Source organism: Nanorana parkeri, unplaced genomic scaffold (genome assembly GCF_000935625.1).
Source record: "Nanorana parkeri isolate BGI_ZX_2015 unplaced genomic scaffold, ASM93562v1 scaffold454, whole genome shotgun sequence".
NCBI classification, from domain to species: Eukaryota; Metazoa; Chordata; class Amphibia; order Anura; family Dicroglossidae; genus Nanorana; species Nanorana parkeri.
In genome coordinates, this window is record NW_017306722.1 from 1,068,250 (window position 1) to 1,088,373 (window position 20,124).

Below are 20,124 nucleotides of genomic sequence, written 5' to 3' on the forward strand. Positions count from 1 at the left end.
CCTTTCTGATACAGTACTTACCTAATGCACCATAATAATTACAATCACCCACAAACGCTAATGTGAAAACGGAACTAAAGCATCAACACGTGAGCAGTGGAAAAAGGCTTCAAAGCTTATAGCAACTGTCATTTTTCTCATTTTGAAAAACTACTATTAGTTACATGCAAAACATTTTCTGTCTCTTTCCTGTTGAAAGTTTTAACTGTGTGTCAGCATAACAATCTATGACTTGACAACTGCTAATAGATGCAAGGATAATGCATTTTATGAAAAGTAAAGGGGAAAGATGTACTTGTGTGTTTTTTTTTCAACTTTCATGCTTTCGTGAAGAACTTTAAGTAATACTCATTACATTTTCTACTTTGAAAGCAAATTCTACCAGTCACACATTAAACAGCAACTTTGTTAAAAACAAACAAACATAATAACACAAAGAATTCATAAATATTTAGACAAAGGGAATCACAGCAAAACGAAAGATCAAATTTGGGCTGCATTGAATAATTTAATGTTAGAGATTAGTGACAAACATACCATCATCAAATGTGTCTACAAGCTGGCTGGGGTTGATCTCAGCTCCTCCAATTAATATGTTATCAAGAGCCCACTGTGCACGATCAGGACCAGGTACAACAACACTATTACTAACAGTAAAGGGCTGCCACCAGCGCAGACGGGTTGTGTTAGTCTGTGCGTGCTCTGGTAGTAGGATATAATCATATCTGACGTCCATGTATTTTTGATAGTCCATCTCATGCAGCACTGTCCAGGAGATACCTAACAGAACAAAAGTTTACTAACATATTAATAGGTTCATTTCTGCATATACTATGCTTCAGAATCGGAACAAAGCTATTAACATATGTCTGCACACCACAGAATGCAATAAATAATTGCTCTAAAGGGATGTAACAACCGTGACTTGTCTTGATGCCAGAACATATTTTCATAACACGTTTCGTTTTCAGTATGCTGAAGGAAGGCATCTTTGGCAGAGGAAAATCAGTTACTAAAAATTGAGTATATGATATAAGCTACTGCATCAGCATAACTGAACTAATGTCTCCTTAGGGTTGCCCATGTATTACCCATTATCTATCACTGCAAAAGTGAATGGACATTTTATTGTTCAACTGCTTACTTGTTACCTAAGCAAAAATGTACAATTTACAGATCTAGAGTTGGACCACTTCATTACAGATCAATATAATGTCATTGATTTTAATATATTTGTGTTAATTATTATTGATCATTTACTTTCATGTTACCAAGGAAACTACCCTGACCCTTTGTTCAAACCTTTGTTTAAACAGAGGATTTGATCAGAAGGTATACAATAGATGGGTGGCAATTATTCTCATATTAGGTGAGAAGACTGGGAAATTGGTTTAAAATCATGTATCTCTATACTTATCATACATCTCTCTATATATCATACATCACTCTTTCAGTTAATGGCTGTTTGATTCAGTTTTATACATTTTACATTACATCTTACATGGCTTTCTGTTATTCATGGTGTTCCAACAAAAAGTCAACTTAATACACTTTTTATCTTGCTTAAGTTATGTTCTACACTTGATCCTAAATTATCTTAGTTTGGTATCTGTTGTAGAATCGGATTAACACTGATATATTGTTCTTAATAATTCTGTCATTCTAGTTGTAGAATTTGACTAATTACATTTCACATAAATTGTGGTATACCCAGCCAATCTTTTAAGCCCTCAATGGCTGGTCTTGAGTGCAGCACCATGGCAACTGCCGATCTAGAGGCTAAGATGACATCATCCTAGGAAGATGGTGTTAAGTTCCACTTTAACCTCCCTGGCGGTAGGATTTTTATTTCATGTCATTTATCGGTATATTTCTTTTCCAATTTTTTCCGTCTTTGTCGTTTTTTTTTTTTAATATCCCGCCGGTTCCGCTCCCCTGCGACGCGTACGCTCGAAGGCGACGGAACCCGGAAGCCGGCATCGGCCACAGAACACAGCGCGGCTCGAGGGACAAGGTAAGTAAATGCTATGCGGCTTTCCCGAGTGTAGCTCTGGGTTACCGCTTATGGTATGGAAAAGTAACCCCGAGCTACACTCGGGAATACCGCCAGGGAGGTTAAATTCTAATTGCTTCTACTTCACATTTGCCTAATGTAAAATTGGCTAGAATCATGGATTCCAAGGCTGACTTGGAATGCAAGATTGTTGTTATAGCACTGTAGAGTGTATGCTATTTATGTTACTCTACTAAAACATTTTAATAGAATTATTCAAAGTTACCACCTACATACCTCCATCAATAGAGTAATCTAGAAGAACGCCTTCTTTCCTGCACGTGGGTCTATGGCAAAATGTAATGTTTTCACTTCCAATTCTTGCCCAGTATTGCACAAACCTAACAAAAAAAGAGTGTACAGTCATAATATTTTCTAATTATATCATTTAGTGTGTGTATTTATTTATTTTTTAAATAAGGCTGTTTTATAAAATACAAGTCAAGTCACATATTGAAAAGATCATAGACATATTTGTGGTAGTCTGTAATGCTCCCAATGCAAAGTAATGCAGTATAACCTACTTTGCTCCTCTTAGATCTAGGTCCTGGGTGATTGTCTGCCGTACCGCGCCTGAGCCAAAGTAAAGGGCAGTATCCTCAGCTAGGATGCCACAGTCTATGCATGTCTTCCCTCCTTCCATGGACAACCATGAGTCAGGTTTTAGTTCATCATTGTCAAAGCGCTCTTTCAGGAAGGTCTATGAAACAATGTATTAATTTTACTTAAGTTATAATACCATTGCGGTATGCCTACATTCATTCAAATAGTACATTTGAATAGATCTTTAGAAAGTGCAACAATATTTACTGAAAGATATATATGTATCTTCTTTTTATTTTCTTGATATACAACATTAAGTATAGGAAATGCTGCACAGGTTGGGCAGCAGGCATTACACAGTGACCAGATTCTTACCAGTGATACTTTTGTTCAGCAAAATATATGCCATGACTAAATTTAGATACATGCATGTTAAAAAGGTTTTATATATATATATGTATATATATATATATATATATATATATATATATATATATATATATATATATATGTGTAATACATGTAAAAACAGGCTGCTTCTCTTAAATATTCAGGTGTATTGTGGGAATTTAGGATACCAGTGGACACACTGACAAGGCAGGTTAGGGAAATATAAGCAAAGTAACTTTGCTAAAATGTATCTATTGGTAGATTTGAAATGTACTTGTTTATTATTTATGATAAATAATATGATTTTATCACATTCAAGGACATCCAAAAAATGAAACACAGTATGATAACCACACTCCTGCTTTCCAGGCTCCATTTCTACGGTCTGAGAAGAGGACCCTTTATTTGTAATTGACAAATGCCTCTTTTTCCCCTTGAAGTGAGATATCTTGTAAAAAGGGTTAGGCCTTTTTTAGAGTAAAACTGCATTTGCCACATGAAAGGGACCTTCAGCTTGTGGACATGAATATATCAAAAATATTAAGGGCCCATTCACACTTTAGCACTGCTGCGCAGTGCATTAACAAACACACATTGTGTGGCTTGCTAACATGCTATGCGTCAACGTAGCCCATTTTGAATGGCTTGCCAATGCCCCACAACACGACATGATACATTTTTCTGACACAGACCACCACAACACATGGTTGTGGTGTGCTGCAGTGCAGGTGTGCTATCTGCTTCTGTTTTGGTTTGCCAAAATATGTGGCAGTATACTGCGGAACATGTGTTGCGGTAACATGTGTTTTACTGCATGAGTGACACATGGCACATACAGTATGTGGCAATGGGCACTCTATGTTACAGAGGTGTACATTGCATGCCAAAGCATAGCAAAGCAAAACTCATTCTGTGTGTGGTGTGTATTAGTACAGACCTTTAAAGGATGTGACAGGTAACAGTTCGGTCCAGTGTATCCTGGATCACAGATACATTGCTCCGGCAAGCAATCACCATGGCCATTACAGTTGTCCAGGCAGCCAGGTCCAATGTAGAAATTGTCGATTCCCCACTGAATATCTGAATATTTTTGGTAAAATCGAAACCTGACAGGGCTATATAAAACAAGAGAGTTAAACTAGACAAATCACAAATCCGTGTAAGAGACATTTCTCATTAAGAGAAAATATGAAGCTTTGAATCAAGGCTATAAAACTGGTTGCTAATGCTTTAGGTGGAGAGTCCTATAGAACCACTAATATAATTTTCAACTAAAAATTATTTACTTTTCAATGATTTACTATCTTCAATGTCAAATATGAGGCTTTTCTAGCCAGAAGTTGTACTGATGCATAACAAGCAGTCTTTTTTTCAAGAAATTCATATCTTATGATTGAAAAATCACTTCAACAGTTTAGTCTTTTTGCTATTGTAAAGATGCAAGCCTGGAACTATAAGACAATTGAATTGCTAGCTGTGTACTATTATCTCATCTCTTTAGCAGCCTCTGCTAAATACATATATTACTAAAGCTGAGGCTCCCAGACCCGAATGGCATTTGGGAGCTCCCGATTGCAATCCGGAAATTCGGATTCTGAATGCCATTCGGGTTTAGGAGATTCAGCTTTAGTATTAATATCTGTATATGGTTTTCTGTGGTATTAGCAACGAATATCCGTAAACTTATCTGAAAGTAACGAAAATTCGGATTTCATCTGAATCCAAAACCCCAACCGAATTGAATTTCGGATCCGAATTCTGAAATAACAAAATATCAGAACCGAACCTTTCCACAGCTTACATGTCTAGTTCTGATCAACCAAGTGTGCTGCCATTGTTTCTGATTTCCGTGTATGATCCTGACTCTAGCTGACTGATCTCCTGGTTCCTGACTCCGGCTTTGTTTCCATTCATTCTGCTCTCCGTGCTTCCTGAATCTGACTTGGTTGACTACCCGCTTTGGCATCTGACCCCTGCCTTGGCACTGACTATGTCCTGGACTTTCTCAATTGTTTTTTGACATTTATGTTTATTGTTGTTTTCAATAAACTCCTTTTATATTTTAAACCTGCACTTTACGTTTTAGTCTAGTTTCTTGGTTCCCTAACACCAATATACTCACAACAGATGGACAGAGATTGAACACAGATTATTATTATTGGTATTTATATAGTGCTGACAATTTACTCAGTGCTTTACATTCACATCATGCCCTGCCCTCAGGTAGCTTACAATCTAAGGTCCCTATCTCACATGCATACATACAAGGGCCAATTTAGACAGGAGCTAATTAAACCTACCAGCATGTCTTTGGAGTGTGGGAGGAAACCAGAGTACCTAGCAGGAAACCCATGCAAGCACAGTGAGAACATGCAATCACCTTGCAGATAGCGTCCCTGACTGGGATACTGGGATTTGAGCCGGGGTCCCTCAGCGCTACAAAACAGAAGTGCTAACCACTAGGCCACTGTGCTGCCCCACATTGGTGAGGTCCCAGATGGACCTTACCAATCCATCCTTGCTCTTGGATATGGTCCCCGGAAAAAAAGCATCCAAGAGAATGAGGGCCCCTTTCTTATTCATCCCCTATGCATTTTAAGGTCTTTATTTGGAACCATTGCAGGGGGGGATCTCTCTCTCTACTTGCCTATCACCCCTTGCTAATAACGTATACAACCCTGCCATATTGATTAGACTATCGCAGCTACCACATTGCCTTGAGCACAGACCAAGCTGTTTCAGCTTTGACATCTGACCTATCTGGTGTCTCTCTAGCTTAGAACGTTTGAGGAGTTACGTACTAAATATGATGTTCCCAAGCGACCTGTGTCTGCAATTTAACAGCTATGGGGTTGATTTAATAGAGGTAAAGAGCTTGTTCACTTTGCACGGGAATTTCCAATTTGCAGGGGAAGTTTCCCCATAGTTTAGTGAATGAGGTGAAGCCCTACTGACTTCCATCATCCAATCATGTGCAGGCAAAAACTGTTTTTTTTAATTTTCCATGCACATGCTCTGGTGAAAAGTGAAATTTCACTAAGCTAAGGAAAACTTCCCCTGCAAAGTGCAAACTACCTTGAAAAGTGAACAGTCTATTTGCCTTTGGTAAATCAAACCCTATATTCCTAGCCTCATATTACAGCATTGGAAGACAATTTGTTTAAGTCACCCTTCACAGCCACACATGATCAGCTATATAAACTCATTCACTCTGCCTCACCAGTGAACGAGTGTGAATGAGCATTTATACATGAAAAAAAGAAATAAGAAAATTTGTACCCTACTGTCCTGGGTGCATCCCAACAGTGCCATGCCTCTCTTGATAACTTCCCACCTCATACAGTTAGATTACTCCTAAAAAATGTGTTCTATTCGCACATTGTGTCTATTTTCTTACTGTACTATTTTATATATTCTCCTTTTAGTCATGCTAAATGTATGTACAACCTTGACCTATGCATATATAACTTCTGTACTCTGCTTTGTGCCATGACAATTTCAAATATGTTGTGCTGTATCCTAGTTGTATTAAAACATTTTTAACCTAATAATTTCTGAAAAAAATGGGAGGATGCCCAATACCCTTGCTCTTGTGGGATATGATTTTGGAGAATGCATCCAAGTCCTCAATATGCAGAAGTCAAAAATAGACTCTATACAAAATTCTCATGTTCTGTACAAAAACCCAGTTGTCTTGATTCGTTACATTCAGTCTATCTCCAAAGAATGCTTGTGGTGTGGGCAATCAATTGGTATACTTTATCACATTTTCTGGCAATGCCCCTAAATACAAAATTATTGGAAAGGTTTGCTGACCAAAATACAACAATTCCTGTGGCATTCCCTTTAAACCTAATTCATGATCTCCTTGGCCTCCCTTTACCAAACATATCTAAGAAATTATCAGCACACATCCTTACAGCAGGTAGATTGCAGATCCCTCTCCAATGAGCAAAACATACCATTCCATCCGAGATGGATCTGATCAACAATATTATGGAACCAGCACTGCCATTAGAAATCATGGGGTCCCGTACAGCCTACCTGACAAGATCCCTCCTCCCCCCATTGTTAAAACCACTGGGGAGTACTTAGCAACAAGCAACTGTTGAGACAATAAACACTTTGGTCAGAAATATGTGACATACAAGATAAAGTACAGAATGCGGAAGTCAGAAGTATGTAACAGTGTACTAGTACGCAAAGTGTTGCAGCACAGTGGTAACACTTTTTTGTCAGTTTTGCAGGGCCCAATCTATGTCCCACTCATGCAGGCAGCTGCTGCTGGCTCGGGGCCCCCTAAAGACCCTTTGGTGTCCAGTAAGAGAGATCTGCCTGTACTTCCCCTATCGGTGCCCCTGGCTGCAACATCTGACAACTAGACTCTGGGACAAGCTGGACAAATTCTTACAACTATGGGCCCCATGAGACCAATCAGTCTATGGTTACCCTATTACACTGTACTTATTGACTCATATATCCATGTGATGGTTAATTGTACCCTTTTTGTATGCTTATTAAAATGCCCTGTATCACAATCACTCTGTAGACACAATCACTCTGTAGACACAATCACTCTGTAGACACAATCACTCTGCAGACACAAACACTCTGTAATTGTGTCTTTCTGAAAATGAAAACAATTAATAAAAATATGATAAATAAAAGATGCAAAACAATGAGCTAAATTAACAACGTGGTACATGAATGCCAGGTAAACATCGGATCTCAGACATCCAAATATGTGAAACACAACCTGTCTGTGTTACCTAGTAACAGGACCTTGACTGTAAATTTTCCAGTGCAGATTATAAAATGAATGAAGAACTTTTACTGGTTGCCATGTATAGCACCTATTTTACTGTGCTACATGAGATGCCATGTATTTATACCAACTTACTTTCCAATCAAGTTATTAGGAAGAGGGTAGATGACTCGCTTCCATCCTTTAACAGCAAAGAATACTGATGGCTGTGATACACTCCCAGAACATTTAGGATCAGCAGGTAGACATTGTGGAACCACATAACTCCAGCTCACACCAAAGTCAGTAGAATATTGCACATGCACATTGTTTTGCACATTTTTCTCAGAGTTCTTGCAGCCAACTGCTATCTATAACATAAAAGTCAAAATGTAATTTATTAAATATAAAAATTGCAGCAACTGATCAGAATTCATATTGCAGCAGCCTGAACAATGAAAAGTGAACTACTCTTTGCTTCTTGTACTGTTTTCTGAAAAATGCCCCTATATTGTTCCAATATAACAAATGGAAATAAACATTATAAATAAGATGTGTTCATTATAGTGGTGAGATAGAGGGAAGTTTAATAAAGTGTATGTCTGGGTATAACAATACATATTCAGTAAATCTCTGCAATACATGTACATTTTCCACAAGTTTTATATCCTTAAAAATACAAGTACAGAATAATACCTGTCGATCCTGCTAGAAATCTAAGAGTTCCTAACTTACTGTAGTGAGTTGACAAATCAGCCTTTTCTGCACAGAAATCCCAAGCAGTGTTATCAGCTCTGCATAAATTCTCCTATGTTGGACTACAGAGCACCTCTTATGTTATGGAGATAAGAGGAGGGGGAAGAGCATCCTATATATGTAACAGATAGTTCTGCATATTTACCTTAAACTGCATGATCCAGTTTTCTGCTGGTGTCAAGTCATGGGTCACTGCATACACTTCTCTTCCATCATGGCTTCCGCAGATCATTACACCATCGGGTGAGTCACAGAACCTTTCAATGCTGCAGTCATCATGGAAAAGCCAATGTTCATTCACTTAAAAACAGATAACATCATATAAAAATTTGGGGAAAGATGTATTGGTCAAGTATATATTATATGTGGTAAATGTAAATGTTCATACACCATTAAATGAACCTTAACACCAACCCAAAATTGCCCATGGTAACAACAGTGCTGAAGTGCAGTTTGAGAGTATTGATGGGGGTTGGGCTTAGTGCCTGAACCAATGGGGCTTAATCTTAGCAAATAAAGGGGTTTAGTGCTTGGGGCTTCATCATGAATGGACGAAGAAATCTCCAGCACTTACAAAATCCAAAGATGTGGATATTGTGTTTGTAAATTTAGTAAACTGTCACATGTGTCATACAAGCCAACATTTTAGGGCCTCACATGGTCACTTCATCAGGGTGACATTGTGACAATGTCACCCTGAGGAAGGGACCCTGCATGGCCCCGAAATGTTGGCGTTTATGAGACTTGTGACAGCTTATTCAATTTATGAACAAGGTATCCACGTCTTTGGATTTTGTGAGTGCTGGAGATTTACTCATCCATTCTTGTGTATGCATGCTGCCATCCGTGTTATCACTACAAGCACCGCAATCTATGAACTTCATGGTCTACAAACGCCGTATGTAGTGCAGGTGATACACTACAACACTACATGGGGCTTAATCATGACTTGGAGGGAAGATGAGGCCCAGTGTACAGACTGGTTTTAGGATTCAAGTGTATTCAAAGGAACACAACGATCAAAGTACCTGCACTTTAGCACTGCTAAATAAATTGTAAATCGACTACAGTCAAAGCTGTTTCTTTGTTTTGAACAGAATTGAAAAAGTGTTAGAACCTGTGTTAATTTTTTATTGTTAGGGAAAGCCCTCTGAAGGACAAGAAATGAGGGGAATAGATGTTAATGAGATAGATAAACACAGGCAGTAATTAAAACACGACAGAGGTTCTAACCATTCCCCTCTAATAAAAAGAGTTTTGTCTGCAATTGAGTTTGAAGTACTGCAACAGATTAACAAGAAATAATAGTATCAGCAGGGCTGGTGCAAGACTATTTTGCGCCCTAGGCAAGACCAGCACCCCCCAGCCCCCCTCCCATGGCGCAACCTGCATTTCACCGCCCCTGCCGGCTAGCTACCGCAGGCATGAATGCAGCTAGGTGCAATAGCCAGACTGCTATTGGCTATTTTAATTTGAAATGGCCAATAGCAGACTGGCTATTGAAATCCCATCCACTGAGCAGAGGAGCGGAACTGAGAGAGAAAGTGGTCTCTGAGTTCCGCTCCTCTGCTCAGTGGGCAGGTGCAATAGCCAGCCTGCTATTGGGTTTTGCAATTTGAAATAGATAGGGGGGCCCCATGGGGGGATGAGTGGTCGTGGCTGCGCCCTAGGCAGCAGTGCGCCCTAGGCGGCTGCCTAGTTTGCCTAGTGGTAGCACCGGCCCTGAGTACCAGGTACATATTAAGAATCAGAAATCACAATAGTTTGCCATCCACTTTGATTTAGAAAATGCAGGAGGTTATTATCAAGAACAGAATAATGCTGACCTTCAGCTGGTTGAGCTAGAGTAATAATTATTTGAGATATGTTACCTGCAGTTTTGTCTTCAGAGAAGAAATCAAATGTGATCCTTCCGGTGGGGCCTGCATCCGCTGGAGTGCGTTCATGGTGTGGAAGTGGAGCACTGCTGAATGTATCCAGCATCACTGTACTTTGATCCACAGAGCCTGCTATCAACACGTTATCAATGGCCCAGTCATTCTGATCCAATCCATCATGTTTGGGCTGCCACCAGCGGAAACGGGTGCCAACAGTTTTAGCACTGGATGGCAAGAGGATGTTTACAAAGCTGTAAGTAAACAGTAAGTAATATTAACAGTTAGTATTGCCTCTGGAAACCATTTTGCTAAGGAAAGTCAATGTAGTAAAGGAATAGAAAGCTCAGGTATTGCTGGTGGGGAGGTAGGTGCTGAAATACTGGGGCTAAGGTTAGGTAAAGCCTGCACAAAGCAAGAACTGTGACTGTATTGCCAGCCAGCATTGCATGACAAAGACCAAGCTAAGTCCTGCCAGCTTGTGAAAAAGGCAAAGATAGCGCACATAAGCTGCTATGTTCTCACATAGTGCTTGCTTTACCTAATATTAGCACCAGGATTCCAGCGCTCCCCTCTTCACTGGCAATAGCTACATCAGTATGTTGGTGAAAATCCCATTTTCAGATGTTGCCTTCCCCTTCTCAGACCAAAATATGTCAGCTCCACAATGCAGGCAAGTGCTGGCATGTGTTTGAGGAGGGGTGAGGGCGCCCCCTCCTCTTCTTGAGTGCTCAATGCTAGATTATTGCCTTCATGGAGAATTAATTAAATTCCAAGCACTGCTATTGCTGTGTTCCTCTTGCCAGAATGTAACAAATTGGCAAATTTGGCACTAAGAGCAGTTAAGTACCAAAGCTTCAGGATCTGCTCTGATTAGTGAAGGTACATGACTGGACACTATTGATTTTGTTACATAATTATTTTGCGGCATGACTAAAGGGGCTCAGTGTAATGTATTGTGGTTCTGTTTTAATTTCAACTGATGCTTAATTATGTAAATTCCATCTACCTTGATAGTCATATGAAGGTTGCGTAGTGCTGGGTGAAATTTGCCCAGGCCTACCATAGTATCCTACAAGCTATAGACTCAGATACTGTACATATTTAAACATATACTGTAAATATTATACACAAGAGCTTCTGAATGGACAATTTTTTCTGAATTTGCAATGCAGCGGTACAATGCTTTATCACAAATTCTCCCAGTGCTGAGGTACTGTTCCCTCTAGGTACACTATATGCATGGAGTTTGTATGCACTTGCCATGCTTGTGTGTGATTCTTCCTGGTGTTCCTATTTCCTCAGATAGTACAAAAATGTACTAATGGTGTTATTGTTGACTTTCCCCCAGATTGCCTGTACATACACATTATGTTAGGCATTAACAACTGTGGTAGGGACATAAAAGCAAGTGCACTTGCAGACAGGGACTGATCTGAATAGTTAATGTACCCTAAAGATATGTGTGGATTCTTCTATTTGCGCAAATAAAATAAATAAAAATGCCTTTTCCTATATGTGCTTTAGACAAATATAATAACATGAATTTTAAAGCTGAAAATAATTCTGGTTCTTCCAAAAGTCATAGCAAAATACTAAGGGGGCTATTAACTCAGAGTGATTAACCAAGCCGAAGTGAATGGAGCTGCACACCGTTTGGCTATTCACTTCAACCGTGTATGGCTGTTTTCCAAAAATTCCCGACCATACCCTTATACCCTTAATCCGGGCACTTGCCTGGCAGGGCAGGAGGGGGGGGGGGGGGGGATGAGCAAGTGCCCCCCCCCCTGCACCATACAAGGCCACATGTTCTTGGCATTGGGAGGGTACTTTTGTGTGAACCCCAGGCATTTTTTTAAATTTTTAACTTGGGGGGTCCCTCCTAACATTCCTACAAGACCTAAAGGGTCTAGTGTGGTTTGGGAGGGGAACCCCGCTCTGTTTTTGTTTTTTCTTTTTGTTTTTTTTTCTTTCATTTTGCAGGGAGAGCGGTCGGCTTCGGAAGCATATGCGTTTGGCTCGGCTGAGTGCTTAAGCTGCCTTCTGCTGCCGTATGGGCTAATATGAATAGCCCGTACAGCAGCCCTTCAGTTCGGCTGAAACAAAGGGCTCCAGCGAATGAAGTGAGCCAAAGGTTCGGTTTAATCCCTCGGCTTCTTTGTGAATAACTCTAAGTTTAGTCACCCATATCCAACCATGTACAATATTTCAAAAACATTATGAGGGGAATTTATCAAAACTGAAGCAGACAAAATCTGGAGCAGATGTGCATGGTAACCAAACAGCTTCTCTCTTTCATTTTCAAGTCTTAACTGAGCAAACTGAAGAGAGAAGCTGATTGGTTGCTGTGGGCAACTGATCCAGATTCATGCTGCTCCAGTTTTGAGAAATTCCACCCAATGTATATTCCTTACTTCTAATTTTTGCGTCCAGTGTGTTGCATATAAAACAGTTGACTCAGCCCAAACAATATATCATCAACAGGGTCAACAGTAACAAACAACAGTCATAAATAAATAAATCACTACATACACTATCTAATTTCTCATGTAAACTAATGTACTGATGTGGTAGATAGAGGCTGATCACATTATAATTAATGGTAAAGCACTTGTACCTGGGGGGTTAATTACACAAGTTGTTTAATCAGTTCGGTGTGTTTGCATGTTTCTCTTCAGCTGCATTCTGCTGCATCAGCTGATGGATGTCTATACTTTCAGACCAGGGGCCTAACAAATCTAAAGCTGCAGTTTATTAAACTGCATGATCCATTTTGCAGAGGGACAATGTAGATTGCTTAAGACTCTCTCTAGCTTCCGTATTTTGAGTCACTGACCTGGATTAAGTATGCAGGAAACAAGGTTGGACTGAACTCAGAACTCCTGGTCTGCATTACTCAGAAAATGAACCAGCCTTTTGAGAATGAGCTCAACAATGGCAGCCTACATAGTTCTCTCTGTGCAAGTCTCACTTAAAGCAGATATAAGAATTTTACATGAATAAAACATAAAACAAGGAAGGGACAACAGTGCTGTATGTAACTGTTCGGAATGATGACAAGGGGTCTAGAATCACAGATACTAAAAGGGTTATTCACTAAGCTGCCAAAGGCAGTCGAATGAATAACCGAGCCAAAGTGAAACGTGCCAGAGCCTCTTCGGCTATTCACTGCAGCCGTGTACGGCTATTTTGAGCCGTACATCGGCTGCATTCGACTCACTTCACCTCCCTTCGACTGAGCCGAACAGCCTCAGCACGGTCAGCCGAACCAAAGGGAAGAGCCCGTTCCCCTCAGCCAATCCAGGTGTTGTGTCAGCTGAGACGAACGTGCTCTTTCCTTCGTTTTGTCCAAACATGCTGAGGCTGTACATCCCAGGGTGTTCTTCAGTTTATCCAATATAATCGAATTCCCTGGCATTTAAACATTTATGAGCAGTCAAATCAGTAGAAATCCAATTGCTAAATGTCATGCAGGTGAGGCATTTGTGATAGCTGGAGTACACAACTCAATGTGTGACTGTTATTAAACCTACACCTTACTACACCTATTTTAGTAACAGATTTACAGACCTATCTTACATGTTTGTAAATGTTATTTTCTTTAGAGATACTCACCCTGGTTTGCTGTATAACAGATTTACAGACCTATCTTACATATTTGTAAATGTTATTTTCTTTAGAGATACTCACCCTGGTTTGCTGTATAACAGATTTACAGACCTATCTTACATATTTGTAAATGTTATTTTCTTTAGAGATACTCACCCTGGTTTGCTGTACTGGTCATAGAAGATTTCCATGAGCATGTTCCAAGTGATGCCTCCATTTATGGAGTACTCCAGTAGCACATTTTGATCACGGTTGCGAGGTATTATCAGACAGCCATACATGAAATAAAACTGAATAAATTCAGCGCTGGTCAGATTTAAATCCACAGAGACCAAAAGGCGACTACATCCCTGTGATGATATGAAAGAAAAACTACATCCACTTAATCAGTGAAAAAAGGTCTCAAAGCATTTTTTTTTTGCAGAAACATGGAGGCAGTCATTGAAGACCCCTCATTCTACAAACACTATTTGACTGGCTGTCATGCTGACCCTATGGTTTCAGTTATTTTTCAACCCAGAGCAAGTATACAGATAAGGCATTCTTAGCCAGATCAATAAAACAACCAGAAAGGTAGCATTTTCAGAAGCAGGGGAACCCATTTCTCTCAAGACAGGTTTACCTTAACAATATGTATAATATGTATATTATTCATTATCAGCCAGATGATTATGAACAAGTTATCTACTATATAACAAAATTATATACAGTTTTAAACAGTGATTGATAGAAATTATAATTAACACAGTATATCTACTAATTAGATGTTCTTTACTGGCAGTTTCATAAATGTATTATTTAGCCAGGACCTAGCAAAGGGCAAAGTTTTATAATCCAAAACACAATCAGATTTCAACATTTCTTATTTTACAGTGTTAAAGAAAATTGCAGAAAAACACTGATAGATGCTACAGCGCCACAGACACTGCTCAGCTTCCCACCATTTACAGTCAACCAGTTCTGGCTAGCTGGAGCCCGGTTAAAAGTGTCCTTCAGTTGAGTTGGGAGAGATACCTCCGGCTCATCACAATAAATCCCTCCCCAGTAGTCATCACATCTACAAACATGCCATAAATGTATACATTAAATGTACTGGTAACAGAAGTTAAGCATCTATTCAAAACAGAAAATCTATTTTATATACACAAACTGTAAAGTGATGCTTTGCACATACGTTTGAAAGAGGCCAGCGTAGATGAACATCTGAGGAGCACCCAAGGTCAATCAAGAGGGCAATGCTGCTGCTGTCCACATAGACAGGTCTAGTGGCATATAAGGTTTATATTATCCAGTGCTGAGAGAAATATGGAGGCTGCCATCGCTGACTTTATTCTAAAAATGCTAGATGCCTGCATGTCATGCTGGTCCACTGGCTTCAGTACTTTCTGAATCACTATCACTGACATGTCATAAGCGTAGTAAGAACAGTGCTATTCACAAAAGGGTGAAGAATTTGGAGAAGGCAGGAGAAGTGAACAATCTAGACCAAAATCGATGATTTTGAAAAATTCTCCAATTCAGCTCACTTTTCAGTTCAGCTATGTTGTCCTAGATTGTTCACTTCTCCTGCCTTCTCCCAACTCTTCACCCTTTTCTGAATAGCCCTGCTAGTCTGCATACTTGGTATGCATACTTGGTCCAGGTCGGTGACTTGGAAAGTATTTAAGCCACTAGATCAGCATGACATGCAAGAACTAGCATTTTCAAAGGGAACGGTCAGTAATGGTAGCCTAAATGTTTCCTTTAAGAGAAATCTATTAAAAAAATCTTTTAGGGCCCGTTCACACCATTCAGTGCATTCAGGGCACGGTTCAGGGCACTTGATTGCATACACAAACCCTCCCCACATTCTGGGGTGGGAGGGGGGCGTGGGTGTGCCATCCCACCTGCAGTAGGATCACCACACTGGAACGCAAGGCACAGCAATACCCTGCGTTTCAGTGCGGTGCGATCGCAAAAAATCATGCATGCATTTTTTTAGGCAATCAAACAGTACTGGAACTCAGGGCACTGCGATACAACACGCACTGTGGGTGGGAGGGGTGTCTGCAGTGACATTGAAATGAATGGCACCCCCTCCTGCCCCCAGAACACAGGGAGGCTTTGCTTATGCGATCCAGTGCATTCATGGCAAGGAAACATGCCCTGAACGCATTGGATGGGGTGAACAGGCCCTTAATATTTATTGGGAAATTTAAAAAAACAGGTAGATCATCATCAGCATGGTGTCCATAACAGGGAATAAAATTTTGTTTAAAATGTGACTGATATGAATCGTTTCAACCATGCTGTAAAACTGGACATTCATGAGCTTTAGAGCTCCCATATTTTTTACTTTTACTATATTTTTTTGTGTACTGATACCTTGGTGCTCTTTTCATCAGAAATCTGGGGTTTCATCTAAGGTGACCAGATTTTTAAAATGAAATCCGGGTAAATTTTTTTTTATTGGCAAATGGTAAAAAAAATATTTTATTAGCATATTTGACTCAAATTAAATATGCAGTATATTTCTATACACAAAATTATGTCCCCGGGAAAATACAATTAAAAAAACCTATTTTTTTTATACTCACTTGATCCCTGGATCCACCGACGAGCGCAGCCTCCCATCTCCCACGCTGTCAGAAGCTGCATACAGCGTGTGCCGGATACTATTTAAACTGGTGCGTGCTGTATGCAGCTTCTGACAGGCTGCGCTACTAGTGTAGCGTGAGCTGCACAAAATGTGCAGCCGGCTTCCCTGCTACGCCAATAGCATATCTTCTCAGAAGCTGCATACAGCACACACCGGTTTCAATAGTACCTGACACATACTGTATGCAGCTTCTGAGAGCATGGGAGACAGGAGGCTGCACTCGTCGGTGGAGACAGGAGGCTGCACTCGTCGGTGGAGACAGGAGGCTGTACTCGTCGGTGGATCCAGGGATCAAGTGAGTATAATTTCATGTTCCCGGGGACATAATTTGTCCGGGGACGGTCTCCTCATTCCAGGGACTGTCCCTGAAAATCGGGGATGAATGGTCAACCTACTTTCAGCTGAACTTGCAGCTATATTTTACATGTTTTACCTTCTTGTTAAAATGTGGTACAGTGAAAGAAATACATAAGTCCTCTGTGGAAACATATGTTTATGGCAGTCATTTTAATTGCAAACAGTAGTTTGTTTGAAAATGCCATAGTCCACTGTGCATGGTGTTTCTTTGAGTGGACCTATCAGGATAGTTGATACCAATTACAGCTGAATCTCCCACCCAGCAATGGAGCATGCTATTGCCCCTCCCAAAACTAAGGAGCGAATCAAGCAACGGCTTGACAGGTAACAGACAACATGACAGTTAGTGCTGGCTCAGCTATGTGACTGACTAATGAATTATAAGAAAACTCTTAAAAATGGAGCAAAAAACTGTTCTGGTATGAACAAGGTCACAGGAAAATTTTTCAGACAAATGATAGGCTGTAGTAATAGAAACATGACGCAAACATATTATAGCAAATACCATACTTATTTTTAAGTCTTCGATTTAAAATACAAAGTGCTGTTTTCAGAATAAAAAATATATCCCATACTTACACACAATTTCCCTGTACACATCGACCATGGCCGCTGCACATGTCAACACACCCATCTCCGATATAGACATTATCGATAGCCCAGGTTTGCTGTTTGTCAAAGGGTGATGGCTGATTCCAACGAAACCGAGTCCCCTGAGACCTTAGAAAATTAAAAACAAACATTATTATTATTATTAACATACTGAATATGATTTATATCGAGCCAGTAGTTTTCACTGCAAGAGACAGTACAATTAGAATACAATTTAATACAAGAGGATTAGGAGGGCCCTGCTCATGAGAGTTTACAATCTAAAAGGGAGGGGCAAGTGATAGAAAAGGGAAAAGGTAACACAAAAGGAGGCAGGATAACATCACTACAGAGATGAGTTTTCAGGAATCACTTAAAGGCAGATAGAGGACTTCCGGTTCCGGCGCCCATGTGAGAGGAAGCAGGGAGACCGCGCTCCGGCACCCGCGGCCACAAAACGGCTTAAAAACCGGCGAAAACGCCCGCCCCACTCACCTCCACAGATAGAGTATAAAATAGCTATACAGGTAGGGTACAGCAGGGAGTTCCAGAGGATGGGAGAGGCTCTGGAGAAGTCCCAGAGGTGAGCATGGGAGGAGGTGAAGAGGGGACTAGGGAGTAGGGGGTCCTGGTAGCAGCACAGTGGACAGTTTGGACGATATACGATATTGGAGATAAGGTTAGTGATGCAGCCAGGAGCAGAGTTGTACATGGCTTTGCATGTGTTTGTAAGTATATTGAATTTTGTATGCTGGGCTACTGAAAGCCAGTGGAGGGATTGGCAGAGAGGGATGGCAGTCACTGAATGGTTGGTAAGGTGGATGAGTCTAGCAGTAGAAATCATAGTAGACTGAAAAGGGGGCAGTCTGCATAAAGGTTGGCCACAAAGTAGGGAGTTGTGATAGTAGAGCCGGGAGACGAGGAGAGAGAGAATAAGTAGCTATGTGGTGTGATTTGTTAAGAAGGGGTCAGTTTTGGAAATGTTACAGAGATTAAGGTGGCAAGATTTGCACACTAATTGGATATGGTGCCTGAAAGAGAAGTCAAAATCTAGGATTAAATTTAGCACCCTGGCATTAGTAGAAGGACTGACAGTTGTGCTATTGATCTCAATGAAGAAGTTGGGGAAGAGGATATGAGAGGGGGCGACATTTATGAGCTCAGTTTCTTTTATTAGTAAACCAGTGATTTGTGATAAGACTTAAGGAGTGAGATGAGAAGTAGAGAGTTTTACAGAACATCCAGTTCTGGTATTAATATAACATGATGTTTTCAGAGCTAGATGCATGTTTACCCTTAATGACCTCCTGCTAACTTGGTTATGCCTGCTATTCTGGGATACATTAATTTAGTCACACCCATGTAAATTAAATGGGAATTATGAAAATCAATTACTATGGAGAATTATATAGTCTTATAATTATGTTGAAATATTGTGACTGTTCATTTGGGTTCCTACTTAAATTTACATTGTGTATCCTTTTCAGTATTTGGACAAAGTGTAATTTATTCCGTATATCTGTAGAAAAAAAACCTGTCAAATATTACCAGTCATCACTGTACATTAGACTTATTACCAAATTGGAAATGAAATGCAGGATGTGACCACAAGATGGCAATGTCTGCACTGAGTAAATGCCATGTTCAACAACACACAATTAGAAAATGTATTCTTAAATTTATTTGCATAATAAAAATCTTTTTGTGTACTGTCCATTGAAAACTGGTACAATAAAGAGAAAGGTAGAAAGCAAATAGTTTAAGAAAACAAACTGTCTACACATTTGCCAACCATAGGACATTCAATTAAATCTTGTTACAGGTTACCAAACAGCCTGAGCTGTGTTTGTGGACCTTGCAATGTGCCCTTTCATAGCAATCCATATTAAAGTTACAAAAAAGCACCTTTTAGGAGATTCACACATAAATGCAGATCTGCTGTTTTTCCACCCTGTCACATTTTGTTGAAAGTAACAGGCCTGTGATGACCACCTCAGAGATTAGGTTCTGTGTGTTCCTTCATCCACAGGCCTGATTCTACCTGTCATCAGCAACCTTGGGATTCTTATTGCTCCTCCAATGGCTACACTGCTTTTTTCTCTATACTCATAGCTCACTGTTTTATGCAACTATCCAGCTATTAAGGGATCCTTACATGATCTATACTGTATACTGTAGCTGGAATAACCCTGCAAATATTGTAATCTTCCTAAGTGAAACTGGCAAAAACCTGAAAAAAAAAAAAAGTAAAAAAGAAATCTCGGTGGCAGGCTGGCCAGAGCGTCTCACCCAGTTTCTAGCAACCAGTGATGTTGCCAGAAGCTGGGCAGAATGCCGGTTAGAGGTTACTAAGAGCTGGGAGGGGAGATGTGTATGGCCCTTACACATCTCTCCACCCGACGTTCTGGCTAGAAAGGGGGTGGAAGGCACACTGCAAGCATTGTGCAGCAGAGCCGACATGCCACTCTGCCTGCCATCCCCCCCACTCGACCCAAAGAGTTGCTGCCTCACTATAGGGACGACCTTTACCTCTGTGGTACAGAAAAATATGAAGGAAGGGGGGCGGGGG

At 40.2% G+C, this 20,124-nt stretch overlaps 1 protein-coding gene across 1 annotated transcript in view; it reads right to left on the bottom strand.

Moving 5' to 3' along the window:
- Window positions 1–20,124, bottom strand: part of RELN (reelin) — a 138,335-nt gene that overhangs the window by 23,588 nt on the left and 94,623 nt on the right. Inside the window, 10 exon segments of the mRNA XM_018560426.1 lie at window positions 538–780; window positions 2,291–2,394; window positions 2,578–2,753; window positions 3,924–4,101; window positions 7,887–8,101; window positions 8,632–8,786; window positions 10,358–10,614; window positions 14,126–14,370; window positions 14,867–15,026; window positions 17,544–17,684. Of these exon segments, the coding sequence (XP_018415928.1) occupies window positions 538–780; window positions 2,291–2,394; window positions 2,578–2,753; window positions 3,924–4,101; window positions 7,887–8,101; window positions 8,632–8,786; window positions 10,358–10,614; window positions 14,126–14,370; window positions 14,867–15,026; window positions 17,544–17,684 (1,874 nt within the window).